Below are 15,285 nucleotides of genomic sequence, written 5' to 3'. Positions count from 1 at the left end.
CTTTGAATGACAGTGAGGCCGTCTGGAAAGAGGAGATCTAAACATAGGCCATTGAATTTGGTTGGTGTAAAAGCAGTTTCAGGAAACTGTAAGAAGGATAGATTGCAAGAGATTGTGAAATAGACTGTGTATAAACTGCTCTCTCCACGAGGGAGTCCATTTGTAAAGATAGTAATCACTTGATTCCAGCAGACTTTAGAGAAATTTGAGTTTGTTTGTTTGCTAAATGAAAAAATCAGTGAGTAAGAGTGCTTGATTGTAAAGGAGAAAAGATAATTTCTAGAATAAAATGCTAAAGGTTGTCTCCCAAACCTCAGTGCATACTGGAGTCATCAGAAGCATTCATTACAAGGGCAAATTCCCAGGCAGCATCTCATGGCAAAGGTTTGTCTCTTAGAAGAGGCCCATGAAGAGTTAAGGGAGAACTTGAACCGTACTCACAGTTCATTCCAATCAGTTGTGTCATATCCACAGGGTCAGATTGTTCGAGAACATGAAGAGCTCTGATGAGGACCGTATAGTACCCAGATTTAATATGATGCTAATGGGGCTACTGTAGGTGGGCCATGCAGTATAGCTAAGAGAGTGGCTTGGATGATTTTAAGAGTGACTGCAAGCTCAGTAGAAATGAAAGACTGAAAACATTTAAGAGTTGGTGGACTTGGATCTAAGAGAATAGTTTCAGAATTCATGATCTTGAAACCAAGTAGACAGAAAATGGGGCTTTTGCTTAGAAGGAGAAAGAACTGAAGGATGCATGTTTTAATGTTTTTCAGTTTGATAAGACTAGCATTTGTTAGTGAGTAGTATGGGGGCACTCAGGACCAAGAGGAAGCTTTATACACAGAGATGTTCATTCTCGTGACATGGTGATACAACATAATCGTCTGTAAAGTTCATACTCATGAAATTACATTACAAAAATAAATTGCAAAAAAAAATCTTCTGATGTTTTAAGTGGCTTTGTAATTTTGTGTTGGGCTACATTCCAAGCTGCTCCTGTCACAGGGGACTGTGCACGACAGGTTAGATATACCTGCTAGGTTGGGTAAGTGTAGAACTATCTAGACTTAAGGTTGTCTTGAATAACGTTAGAGGTCAGGGTGTGGTATCTGCATGAGCTTCCAGTCTTCTGTGAGCATCCTTGATGCACTCACTGCCTTTCCTGTAAATAGAGTGAACATTTGTCTTTAAGGATATAGTATGCCTGACTTTAACTGGTCACAATTGACTCTAATAGTTTGTATTAGTCATTACAGATAGATGATTCGATGATTAATTGATAGACAGATAGATGATAGATAGATGTGTATGTATATGCACATGCGTGTGTATATATATATATATATATATATATATATATATATATATGTATATATTCTTTTGCAGCTTATAGTTTTCAATGCTAAAAGGCCAAACAGCATAACAGCTCTGGCATGACCCCCACCTTAGCTGTGTTACCTGGTGAATATCAGTGTTGAAAGCATGTTTAAAAGATAGATTACATCTTGAAACAGGAAGCCAAAGATAAATTGAAGTAACACAGTGCCTTCTAAGGACAACCCTCTGCAATTAGCCTAAGGACTTACTACCTATATAAAGGCCTTTCCTTCCCTATACCATGACTGAGGACAAACAACCACCCCATGGACCCCGGTGGAGTAGTAAACCATAGCCAAACTAGGGTGCATGACATGAATACTTAATAATTGTGTTCAGGAAGTAAATGTGAAGCTTCTGTCCTAAAACTGTTGCAGGAACAAGCCATTTACCTAATGACTTGTAAATTAGCATTTGCCTTTAACACATGATTCAGCATGTTAATTATCAGAATATTTTGTCCTAGAAGTTTTCACAGATGGCAAATTACATGCCGACTGTGGCATTAGGTGAGTTTTAAAAAATTGGAGTGGGAGAGTTGCGTTAGAGCAGGGTCTCACTTTGCGGCCTAGGCTGATCTGGAACTCACCATATAGCTTAGACGTGGTCTAGGCTGATCTGGAACTCACCATATAGCTTAGACGTGGTCTAGGCTGATCTGGAACTCACCATATAGCTTAGACGTGGTCTAAGCTGATGTGGAACTCACCGTATTGCTTAGACGTGGTCTAGGCTGATCTGGAACTCACCATATTGCTTAGACGTGGCCTTGAACTCTCAGTATTCCTTCTGTTTTTGCCTCCCAAGTGCTGAGAAAACAAACTGTCCAGAGAGCTAAAACTTTAGCTATGTAACCACCATGTAATAAGTGCTTAACAAATGGTAATTACTGGTACAACTTCAGTAATTTAAAAAGTTTGAAGTTAAACTGTATTGTGTATATCCAGATGTGATGAATAGTACTTACTCAAAATCTTTTTTGTAAGCCAGGTATAGTGGTGCATGCCCATAGACAGGAGGAGGAAGGGGGCCTTTTGTGTTCAAGGTCACCCTGAGCTTTGTAGCTGGTTCCAGGTCAATCTGGAATACCTACCAAGACCCTGCCTTCAAAAACATATCTTTTTAAATTTTGTTTCAACCCAAGAGCCCTATTCATTGAGACTACTACTATTATGTTCACTACTAAATTAGGGAAGCAACAGACCAGCTTGCACTCGCTGGATTAGGTACCTTTCTGTTGCTGTGGGAAATCACTGTGACTAAGGCACTATATAGAGGGCTTTATTTGGGGCTTATGAGTCCAGGGATGTAAGACTATCAGCATCACACCGGGAAGCGCAGCATCAGGCAGGCCCAAGAGCTCACATCTCAAAACAGCACAGGAAGCCAAGAGAGAAGTCTGAACGCCCAAAGCTTGTACCCAGTGACATACTTCCTCCAGCAAGACCACATCTCCTAAGCCAAACAGCACCACCAGCCAGAGTAATTATTCAGTGCCTGAGCCCATAGGGGACATCTCATTCAAGCCACCACTTAACTTCTAGTGTTTAGTATATTTGAGAAGGAAAATGTTTATAGGTTCTTCAACTGTTACTGTGAAAAATGCCAATTTAGGAAACATTTACCTATCCACAAATGCATGTACATAGCAGAAAGCTAACTACTTACGTTATTGACTGTTTTTCTTTTTTTTTTTTTTTTTTTTTTTTTTTTTTTTTGAGATTGGGTTTCTCTGTAGCTTTGGAAGCCGTCCTGGAACTCACTCTGTAAACCAGGCTGGCCTCGAACTCACAGAGATCTGCCTGCCTCTGCCTCCTGAGTGCTAGGATTAAAGGCGTGCGCCACCACCACCCATGATGTAATGCACCTAAAAGTAAACAGTTCTGATTTTGCTAACCCCTTGTTTCTGCCAGGATATTGTAAACATTCGTGTCTTCTTTGCTTTATAGTGAAGAGCTCAGAAAGGAAGCAAGACAACTAAAGCGGGAACTCTTAGCTGCGAAACAGAAAAAGGAGACTGCAGCAAAGGCAGGGAAAGCAAGTGAAGGTAACGGCTTTAATGGGTTATAGTCTCATTTAATGTGTGTGTGTGTGTGTGTGTGTGTGTGTGTGTGTGTGTGTGTGTGTGTGTGTGTAAGCCAAAGGTCAATCAATCAATCTTAGATGACAGTCATCAGGAGCTGACCCTTTGTTTTGAGCTCACTGGCTGTCTAAGCAAGCCCCAGAGACCCCATGTCTCCTCCCCGCGGCTTGGTCTGCAGGGGCATCTCTGTGTGCCCAGCTTTTCTGTGGCTCCGCAGAGCCAAGCTCAGGTGCTCATGCTTGCACATTAGCCATTGCCTTAGCCCCTTACTGTCTCTTGATACCGGTTTTTACCGCCTCCTTGCATTCTCTTCTCCCATCTCCTCTCCTCCCTCCTGCTTCAGGGTTGGAGGGTTTGGTTTTTCCTACAGACTTGGCTTGGACAGTTACCAAGTAAAATAAATCTCCATTTAAGGAGACTGTTTTTCCGAGAAGTAAATTTTATCCAAACAGGGCCATGATTATTGCTTTTAAGGAAGCTTAATGAGAATTTACAGAGCACTTAAAACCAGGTAAGACGGTGTGGCTGTAACAGGCAACTGGACTAAAAGTGCACAGAAACTGTTCATTCTTTTTATATTGCACACTCTTTAAGACATCTAAGTAGAACTCTGCTAGGACCCATACAAACATTTGTGTTTTGGTTTGAATGGTATTAACTACCTATTGGATTTTTGTTGTTGTTGCTCTTGGTTACTGTTGTTTTAACATGTGTGTATGTGCTTACATACACACATGCACAGAGGTGCACATATAGAGGGAGGTATGGAGAAGTTAGCAGACAAGGTCAGAATTTGAGCCTTCAAGCTGTTTGAGCTACGGTCTCTTGTTGCTCACCGCTGTCTACTTTGGGATTCTCCCTGTGCATCTCTCATTTCACCATGGGAACACTGAAGATACAGATGGGCAACACCATCTCTGGCTCTCTGTGGCTTCGAGGGATGCTAACTCAAGTCCTCACACTTGGGACAAGCCATCTCACCCATCCCATTTATGTTTGGTTTTCATCTACAACAAGACGTAGGAAGTCTAATTCATTCAAAGCTGATCAAACACTACTGTACTGCTATACAGGTTTCTATATTTTATATTCCCTGAGGCACTGTGATTTTTCCTGAAAAGAAAAAGATCACATTCAGAGAAAGCTATATTTCACAATAAAGCACAGACTGTTCAGTTTCCAGAATTACTACTTAGAACCCTTAAACCTGTTTGTTTGCTTTATTTTATTCATTTTTGTGTTCATGCGTTATACTATAAATCCCCATTGGAGCATAGTCCTAAATGTTACTATAGTGTGTAGTAAATTCTCATTAACATGTTACTTTGTGCAGACAGCTTCATCCTCACACTTTTGTGAAGCATGGAGTGTTTTCATCTGTTAGATTTTGAAGTGGCTATTGGAGTTGTGCTTAAGAAAATAGCACGTGTCGTGTATCTAGCCTTAAAGGATACATGTGCCAATACAAAACAGTAATATATCAGTTGCAAAACATATTATAGTAGGCAGTAAAAATTGTACCCATAGCTGCTTAAAGGATGCAGTTCGAGAGTGTTTTACTGCATCTCCCAGTGACTTGAAATAAAGGCAGGCCCTTGATGAAAAACTCAAGTCACTGGAGTATACATTTGACTAAGTTGTTAAAACTTTAAATCATCCATAGTAGCCCAAATTATAAAGGAAAAGATGGACTTATTCATGGCTAGCTCGTGTGGTTAAAATGTAGTCCAGAGTAGAAATAAGCTGTACTGGCATTATAGATGTGAAGTGAGTTTATTAAGGATTGTTTTATATGTAATTTTCCCAGGATACTGTTTCTTATATTAAAAGCATATTAAAATTTTGAATTTCTGTTGGACTAGAAGGTGTTGTACTTAAGTATGTTATTCATTTTTGAGCTAATAATTCTAAGTACTCACATGTGACAAATCTCTGTTAAGAGCAGGGTATGGGGTTGTCAGTAGGGTGGATCCTCTAAGGAGAAGAGAGGAGCAGCAGATGCTGGCTGTGTTGGCGCAGTTACACGCCCTGCACCAGATGTGTGGCATATATCTGTCTGCTTTTGAGACTCCAAGTGTAACTAGGGAGAGAAGACTTCCTTACAAAAGAGAGGACTCTTTAGACCCTGATTTGGCTTACATGTAAATGAAAACAAGCCATGTTAAAGTCTCTTGTGTCATAATTACAGATTTTAGTAAGGATTTTCATCATTTTAATTTTCCTTATCTCATGTAGAAATAGTTGGACTTGTCCTAAATCTGAATGATAAAACCAGCTTCAAAAATGTGAGGTTGGTTGTTTGCTCATGTCCTCCTGTTTTCTAGTCTTTCTGAATGATGTTTTAAAAACTGTTTTATTTTAAAATGATTTTAAGGCATACTTACTTGATTTCTAATGACCTTGAACATTTATTTTCAGTCTATTTGTGTGTGTGTGTGTGTGTGTGTGTGTGTGTGTGTGTGTGTGTGTGCATGCTCATGCTTCCTCCATGTAGGCACCCACAGAGGCCAAGGGGGGCATTGGATGCCCTGGAGTTGGAGTTCCAGGTGGTTGTGAGCCCCCTGATATGGGTACTGTGTTATGAGTAGGTTTTACCGGCAGCCTGGAGCCACTGCCACGCCAGCCCCAAATAATACACAGAGACTCTGTATTTGATATAAAGCTGTTGGCCTGTTTCTAATGTTTCTTATCAGCTAGCTCTGTCTTAATCATTAACCCATTTCTGTTAATCTAAGTATTTCTACGTGATCTTACCGGAGAGAGAGACTGGCATCCTACCCTGTAGGTCCTCCATCTTGGAACTCCTCCTTACTCCTTCCTCTCTCCTCCTAGTCTTCTAGTCCCGCCTATCTTGCTTTCCTATTGGCCAATAGTGCTTTATTCATTAACCAATAACAGAAACATATTTACAGAATGACATCTCTCATCGGGTACTGGAAAGCAAACACTGAGAACGGGTTCTTTGGAAGGGCAGTAAGTTTTACTGAGAATCTCCAACTCCAGGAATTGAAACTTTGAGATATCTTTGCTGGTGGTATTTAAAGTGAACTTTTTTTTATTTTTTTAAGATTTGTGTATTTTATGTTGTGGCTGTTTTGTCAGTATGTACTTCTGCACAGCAGAAGAGGGTATTTGATCCCATGACACCGTAGTTATATTAACTTCTGTAATGAAAGAGCATCAAGCCATAAACCCTATATTATTATTACTATGTGTGCTATGTGTATAGTTTGATTCAACCTTTCCTAGAACTATTTATGATATATGTTATGGATTATCTTTTTCTTGGAATCGTGTTTCCTCTAAACCTTCTTTGAACTTTTAAAATTGGCTAGTGTTGGGCCAGGCAGTGGAGGTGCACACTTTAATTACAGCCCTTGAGGGACAGAGGCAGATGGATCTCTGTAGGTTCCAGGAGAGATAGTGCTGTTAGACAGAGAAACCCCATCTCAAAAAAACAAGACAATAAAAACAAAAAAACTGGCAGGTATTGGTGCAATGATAATAGAAAAATGATTATTCTGAAAGATTTGTGAATTTCAGAAAACATCACTTATAGTTGAAAAAAATGTTGCTATGCAATTTTTAAGCAAATGAAACTTCTTCCTGTGATTATAAATGATACCACAATCTTACAACTCAAGGTTATAGAAACAAAGTAGAATTTGAATATCTTTCAGTATATGTTAGAACTCAGCCTGCCTTCCCAGTGAACAGATAGTCCAAGGTTAGAACTATGTGAACTCTGGGAAGAAATCCAGAGACTCTTGTGTGTGTTTCTATGTATTAAGATCCACACATGAAAAGAATTTGGAAAGTGTTATTTGGCCTTGGCTGTGCTGTTATGTGACAGTTGAGCTGACTATTCTCATGAACCTATTCAGGAAAGATTTTGTGATTGAGCTATGTCTGCATGTCAGGTTGCATGTCTGGCTTTTGTAACGCATCTTATTTCAGTCCAATATTAAGTTATTTGAGTATTATGAGAACTGGACGATTTGTCCTTTTGAACATGTTAGCTATATATTGCAGTTGAATTCACTAATAAACTTAGACAAGCAGTGGTCTAAAGCCTTCAGATAATTTTGAATGACAAATTTTTATGTAATATAGATCTGTCTTCCATGTGAATTTTCACCTAATGCATGTTGTTATAACTGCTGATCTAGAGAGACCAAAACTACATTACCTGTTATAATTCTGATTGTAATGCTTCATTCTTTATATATTTGGGGGCTAGGAAGAAAGCTCTGTAGGTAATGGCACTTACTACACAAGCCTGGATATGAATCCAATCCCCAGAATCCTTGTAAGTGTACATGAAGGGTTCAAACCAGTTCCATGGAGTGGCCCTGTGCCAACACACACATTGTAGCACAAAGGTACATGAATGTCCTTGCACACGCACACACACACACACAAATTTTAATTTTTAAAAGAAAAATTTGAAGTATGTATTCTCAAAATAAGTAAGAAAATAGGAAAACTCTTAATTTCAGTTACTAGCAGGGAAAATATTTAAGCCTCGGTTTTCTTGTTGTAAATTTGGGGATCAAACACCTTATATACCCTTCAGGCTTCTTTGAGAAAACTATTAATAAAATTACATTACTATGTTAAAAGTAATAATTATAAATTTGCAAGAGAAAAACATAGCTAGCTGTTCCTGCTTTCATTTTGTTTCCTTCCTAAAACTACATTCAAAAATATGAATTTTACTACTGTCAGTAGTATGTAAAGCCCACAGTTGATACGATATGACCATTTGAAACCATGTTATAAAACTTTTTAAACAAACTTCGTTTCGTGTTTGTCAGTCATATTTCTATAAAGGTCTCTGTTTGAAAGTGTGAGCAGTAAGTACCGAAGTGTCCAGTGAATGCATCTGGGGAGTCCGGTCACGTGCTGATGGCAGACACTTCATTTTAGAATTTAGCGTGTGGTAGTTGAATGAAAACATACGTGTAGGAAACATGAAAGACCACAAAAGCCTTGCATTGTAACATTGTGCGTTAGAACACTAGTTTGATTCTTGCATGAATGAATGTCCCTCATTAAGCCCGCTGTTCTCTCTCATAGGTGTGATGTTTACTTCAGGGTTATCATTATAGAAAAACCTTTCACTAGTGTTCGATTAATATTCCTCTAGGCTTATCCTCTTCATCTATTTTCCTGGGCCACGTTCATATTCGTAACTAATGACCTAACCTTAGTCATTTAAAATTTATTCCATCACAGTAGGCACGTGACTTTGAAATCTGGCCTCATTCTATTCTTCCATTATAGAGATAAATACATTTTGCTATCCCTTGAGCCATACATTATCAGTTAATAGACATAAATACACTTAAGGGAAAACCCCTAATTTTTCCACTTGTCTTCTATTTACTTTTAATTTTTATTATAGTCATATATGTCTTTACATGTATGTATGTATATGGGTACAAACATACCACAGAACATGCATGTTGGTCAGAATACAACTTGCATGAACTGATTCTCTCTTTCTACAGTGTGGGTCCTAGAGATCAAACTGAAATCGTTGGACTTGGTTGCAGCCATCTTACTGGCCTATTTACTTTTGAAAGACTGTAGACAATACCAAAGTGAATGCTTTGGTAAATAAAAGAAATCAAATGTCAAGGAATACAACCATTAGTACAATCATCCAATTAAATTTTTCATAATAGTGTGAGATTGGGCCTTTCAAAATTCCAAATAGTTCCTTCTCTTAATTGATTGCAGACTCTGCAGTAGATTCTAAGAGCAAGCACCTCAACTTAGGTAAACAAGGAACAATGTTTAGTTTAGATACCAGCAATGTCAAAAGAGATTTACTTCAGGACACTCTTGTTCACAGCCTTGGGGTCTTGTAAATCCCACTGTAAATCATCCTGGCTTGTGAACAGAATTGCTGTGGGAGGTAATAAATTTAAAATAAGATTGATAATTAATTGGTGATAAAGTTGGCTTCTTGTGTTGTCTCTTTTGAGTTTTTTAATATAATGTATAATCTTTTTCATTAAATTATGTCTAAGCCTTTCCAAGTTTTTTAAGTTTCACCATCTTAGAACTAGTAACAAACTGAACATAGTCACACAGAGCTGCAGGTTTGGACATATCTTTAATCGCTTTAAGGAGATAAGATGTCTGAGCCTCTTTGACATTCTGAGCAGACAATTCCTGCTCTGTGGTTCTTGCCAGGAGTGGGAAGAGAGTGGCAATCTGAGCTTATAAATCAAGGAAGCATTTGAAAGCCTCTTAAGGAAACACACCCTCCAAGGTACAGAGTACCTCTTGAGCACAGAGGGCCATTTCAAGTTGTTCCTGACTGTCTCTTAGTATTATAGTATTACCTTAAACAGACAGGGGACCCTGGACGTGACTGAGTTGTGACAGTACGTAGTACTTAACTATGTCCCATCTATTCGACATATAATGTTAAACTAGCTCAACCTTGGTTTCTTTGAGAATCAAAAACCCATGTGGAATGTTTGCTTCCTGCTAACTTAACAGCACATACGGTGAGTTCTCATTGAGCAAACTGGCCCTTTCCCTAAGCTTTTAACTTTCTCTAGGTACTACTGGTGCATTTCCCCCAACCCCTTAGAGGCCAACCCAAAGTTTCTGCAATAGTTGCCTCCTAATTGAGGAGTTAATTTTAACGTTATTTGGATGAAAGGTATAGTATATTCATGTCTGATTCACAGATACCCACCCTTTCAGGCCAGCAATCATTCTGCTTCTCCTCACTTAAGGTTCAGTACCCTTCAAAGACCAATGGAGGTGTGAGCGTCATATGTAGTCATACCTGAAAGGGAGAGGTACACAGCTTAGTTAGGGCCCTGTTGCTGTGGTGAAATGCCATAACCAGACTTCGGAAGGAAAGGGCTTGTTTCGTCTCGCACTTCCTCACAGCCCGTCCTCACGGAAAGTCAGGAACGTCAGGGCGTGAGCCGACATGGGCAGGAAACCGGAGCAGGGGCCATGGAGGGGCGCTGCTTCCTGCCTTGCTCCCATGATTTGTTCACCCTGCTTCCTTATAGCACCCAGAGCCACCAGCCCCTCGTGACACCACCACAGTGAGCTAGACCTCCCACATCCATCATTCATTAAGAAAAGGCCCCACAGGCCAGCCGAAGTTTCCACTTCTAAAAGGATTCTAGCTTGTGTCATGTTGACATAAAACTAGCTAACGTAGTGTGTGGTATATATCTCAGTTATTTGTTTTTTAAGAAGTAATTGGCAAAAAAGTAAAAGCAGGGGCAGCCCTATGGATCTTTCTAACCCATTGCTTTGTGTTTGTTTTGTTTTTAGTTGTTACTAAAACTAAAAGCCATGCTGCAAATATATAGTGTGCGAATAAATAGTATGCTTCTGGCACATGGGAAGAAATAATATGCCCAGTAAAAGTCCTTAGCAGATGTCAAAGATGTGTAGGCCAGTGTTTATATAAAGAATTCAATCCTTTGGTAATGTAAGTGAGAGACGCTCTGTGAATCCATGGTTCTTGGGGACATCCATGTCACATAGCAAATCACTGGTTGCAGACCTCTTCCTGATAGTCCTAGAATGAATGAATGTTTTTCATTTGGATTTTAAAAGTTAGGAGGTAACTTTTTTTTTTTTTTTCAATGAAAAGTATGGAGAGGAAATGAATGAGTGAACAAAAAAAAAAAATTGAAATATCATGACAGGTGTAGTGACTCATAGCTGTAATGTCAGCAGTCAGGAAGCTGAGGAAGGAAGGCCTAGACCATTCTAAGCTTCATAGTGAGACCCTGTTCCAGAAAAATAAGTAAATGAAGCAAAATTAAGTAACATATCCTTTACAAAGGACTGGAATTACAAAGATAGAAAAGATCACCCATGTAATCCTGTTAACCAACGCAACTGTGGTTAATATGTAATACCTGTTTTCCAAGATATTGTCTTAAGGACAGAAACATCATACTTTGCCCTATTAATGTGATTTTCTTATAACCTGTAACTATTTTAATCTTTTTATTGAAACTGACCAACAATTCCTAAATGATCGGTTTGCTTTAGAAATATTTGTTCTCAATTCTTGTAGCCAACACAAAGCGTTGAGCATGATGGATATAGAAACCATATGTATAAAGGAAAAAAAAACCTCCTCATGACTGTCAGCTCTAGGGTGTAAAATATGTGTAGTGTCAACAGCCAAGGACTCTGTTCTCGAGAATTAAATTATCTCTACTGCTCACTCAGAAGAAAAACAAAACAAACAAGCAAACAAAAATCCTCACTTTTAAACTGCCCTCACTAATGTGGTAGTGTGCTGCCTCTTCCTCTCTCAGAGGAATTATGATAATTCAGCAAGGAAACGGTGGAGTCAGGTTAGCTTTGGGATCCTAAATTGAAATAATTATAGATTTTTTCCACTTAGTAAAAAACAGAGATGATGTTGGGGGAGGGGGCATCTGTGTGTGTACTTGTGTTACTTGGTTTAGTATTTAGATTCGCTCAGGAAGAGCTAATATCATTAAAGGTTTGATTATAAACAGTGTTCCTGTTTGGAAATGGAGTTTTTAGCTTTTCCAGGATGATGTCAAGATCTTGTTTTAGACCAGACATTTTGGAATTTTTTTTTTTGCCAAGAATGACAAATGCGCACAGTAACTCATGTGAGCGCTGAGCACCTTCATGCATCCCGCAGTACGAAGTCACATTCGGAGGAGACTCACCACAGCTTCACGGTATGCACCTGCGGCCCTGTGGTGTGAAAACTGATTCAGGGCAGCTTACTCTGCGCAAAGTTAGCTGGCCCCTCACACGATTGATGCAGGATGCTGAGAATTCCAATAGCTGTTTTCAGAATTCCTCACCAAAACTCCTGCAGCTCTTCAGTCTGAGTATTATTTTCCTTAAAAATCGGATAATCACTAAATTGTTTAAGACAATTTGAAATGTCAAAATAGACAGAAAGAATAATGAAATTCTCGAACTAATGTCCAAATACCAGGAAATCGTTTAGAAATGACTTTGGTGACACAAGAACACTGCGCACTGTTTTTGCTTATTATTTTTTAGAAATGGCCATAGCAGAAAGGAAGCCCATTTCAGACTCTGCTGTTATGATGTGACCCTGAGATAACCCCGGAGGAATGTATGAAGTATCAGACCCTCTGGTCTTGTATTACATGTCTGTAATCATCACCTGATAGGAGCATCAGCTAGACTTCCCATTCATGCACAGAAAGCCAAAGGCCAGCCGTGGACAGAGTGCAATGAATACCACCCAGCAGAGTCAGAGAATTAACCCCAGTGCCCTGGTCCCCAGACCAGTGCCATTTCCACTACTCAAGATTTCAGTGTGACCCAGCATTTAGACAATTCATTACAATTTTATTTATTAATATTCCACCGAGATTTTGACCAGGATAGTTATTTCCAGAACCCCTTCAGCAAACTTCTGTAGCACAATGCTAATGTAAATATGCACCTTTCTAAGGATTAAACATATAAGCTTGAAATAAATGACAAAAAAAAAAGTAACACGTTATGGGAAACAACAGCTTCTGGCAATATGGCCAGCTAGAAGTCTAAATGAGCTTCCCGTAGGAGACAAATAAAAACCGTGGCTGGAATGTAAGAGTAACTTGCCAAAGGTCAGTCATACTTAACCCAGGTAAAAGTGAAGATGTGAACTGGGACAGAGATGTGAAGCACTCAGTCTGGCTTCTGCCCAAAGGACATTTGCTAAACTGGTGAGTTGAACATTGATATTGGAAGTCTCACAAAGTTCTCACAAGAGAATTCAAAACTCAGGGTCTCCTGAGGGCAGGAAGGATCTGACAAAAGACAGGGCAAAAGACCTCATCATATATGGTCAAGAGAATAAAAATAAAATTGGGTTCCTCATGCTCAACAGAAAAACTCTTACTCTCTCAGATCATAGCACACAGCATTGGAGGGCAAGAATTGGAGTGCACCAAATTCTAGCAAAAAAGTAACCTTCGGACGAGTTTAGAGTCCGCAGTCTCCCAACCAACAATTTAGCTGCAAATAGTCAAGTCCTAGCTGAATCTAAAAGCCTAATGGAACCAAACTTAAATCCTTTTGAGGGGAACTTATTTTTATCCCCAATCCTGAGGGAGTGATAAAAGGAAAGACAGAGAGAGCACTGTAATTAACACATAAAGACACAATTCAATCATCCTGACCAAAGGCTAAGAAGAACCAGCAGACATCAGGCTCAGGCACACACACAAACTCAGATTTTATTCAGACAGTAATCAGAGTTAAGTATACCTAACCTCAGCAGACATCAGGCTCAGACACACACACAAACTCAGATTTTATTCAGACAGTAAACCTACTTCTAAAATGACTTGAAACTATGAAGAACAAACTAGCTTGAAAGTAGAAGCAATTACCTGAAAGTGAAGAATGTAATGGCTAACACACAAAATTCAACAGGTTTGATAGCAAACATCACTAAAAAGAATATTAGTATATTGAAAGATAATATTGAAAAACACTATTCATACAATTCAGCCCCCAAAGAAAGAGGATATTTGGGAAATGAAGACCTAATAAGTGTCCACTCAAACTCCAGATCAAAGAAACAGTAAACGCAAGGTATCTGGAGGTGGTGAGCGCTCTCTATAACTAATCAAAGAGACATGATCACAAGGTTAAAGAAGCCTCAGAAGTAACCGTAACAGTAAACCTAGATTTATAATATGTTCAATGTTAAGATGCAATAAAAGCATCTATAGAGAAAAGTTTATTACCTTTACAAAAGTAAGAGCTGATTTCTTCAATCCGTAAAGGAATGAAGCATGGTAGGCTGGTGTTCAGTGCGATGAAGGCTGATTGATGCCCTTCAGAACTGAGACACCTTGCTGCTGCAGACCGTCGCTCAGACTAAAGATCTTTTCTTCCATTTCTTCCCTGTAAAACTCACTGTTCTCACTAAACTGTCTTGATGAATCCAGAACGAAACCACCCTTTCTTAATTGTGTCAGGGTCCTTGGACAGTTGTATTGACAGAAACAGCTTCCGCCATTTTTGCCTATGAAATGATTTTTCTTCATGGCTTTATCTCACACTTTCACATCCTGTCAATCTTTCCCCAGCTAGTGTTAGAGTATCCAAAAAAGATTATTCACTAGTCTTTATTTCCAGCTATAAGTTTTCCACGCATGTTTTAGAAGCATCTGCACGAATCCCAGTTCATATCCTAGGGTTCTTATGCTAGTCTGCCTTGTATTAATCTTCTGTGTCAGTCTGTTTGTGATTGAATCGCAGTCAACCTGATTTCAATAAATATACATTAGTTAGAAATTTTAAACCTACTTATTTTATTTAAAACATTTTGGTATGGTGGTTGTTTTTTTGTTTGTTTGTTTGTTTTTGCTTGTTTGTATGTTTGAGACAGGGTCCCACTATGTAGCTCTGACTGTCTTGGAACTCACTATGTAGACCAAACTGGTCTCAAACTGGTCTGCCTGCCTCTTGTCTCCCCGGTGCTGGAATAAAAGGCATGCGCTACCATGCCTGGCGTAAGCTAAATAATGAAGAATTTTATAAACTCTTGACATTAGTATATCCTACATTTGTTACTAATCTAGTAATAGTCATTCTTAGAATAATTGACAAAAAAAATCATTTCTAACCATAAAAAAATCATGTATATCAGGTTGCTATGTTTGTTACACACATTAGGAGTCTACATTTGATTTTCCGGTCCATGTTTTAGTCTTTCCTACAGTCTAATCATTTTTCCAGGGTAATTTATAAAACAAACATACTGTTGAAGTGTCTGTCCTCTTGGGATACTGAGTGAATAGGGA

General features: G+C 38.9%; 1 protein-coding gene across 1 annotated transcript in view; it reads left to right on the top strand.

Annotated features, from left to right (window-relative positions):
- Cwc27 (CWC27 spliceosome associated cyclophilin) overlaps positions 1–15,285 on the top strand; it is a 162,540-nt gene that overhangs the window by 86,150 nt on the left and 61,105 nt on the right. The window contains exon 11 of the mRNA XM_051182887.1: positions 3,330–3,427. Coding sequence (XP_051038844.1) covers positions 3,330–3,427 — 98 coding nt within the window. The remainder of the gene's footprint in view (positions 1–3,329; positions 3,428–15,285) is intronic.

This window comes from Phodopus roborovskii, unplaced genomic scaffold, assembly GCF_943737965.1.
Source record: "Phodopus roborovskii unplaced genomic scaffold, PHOROB, whole genome shotgun sequence".
NCBI lineage: Eukaryota > Metazoa > Chordata > Mammalia > Rodentia > Cricetidae > Phodopus > Phodopus roborovskii.
The sequence above is the reverse complement of the archived record's forward strand: the minus strand, read 5'-3'. Positions and strand labels throughout refer to the sequence as shown.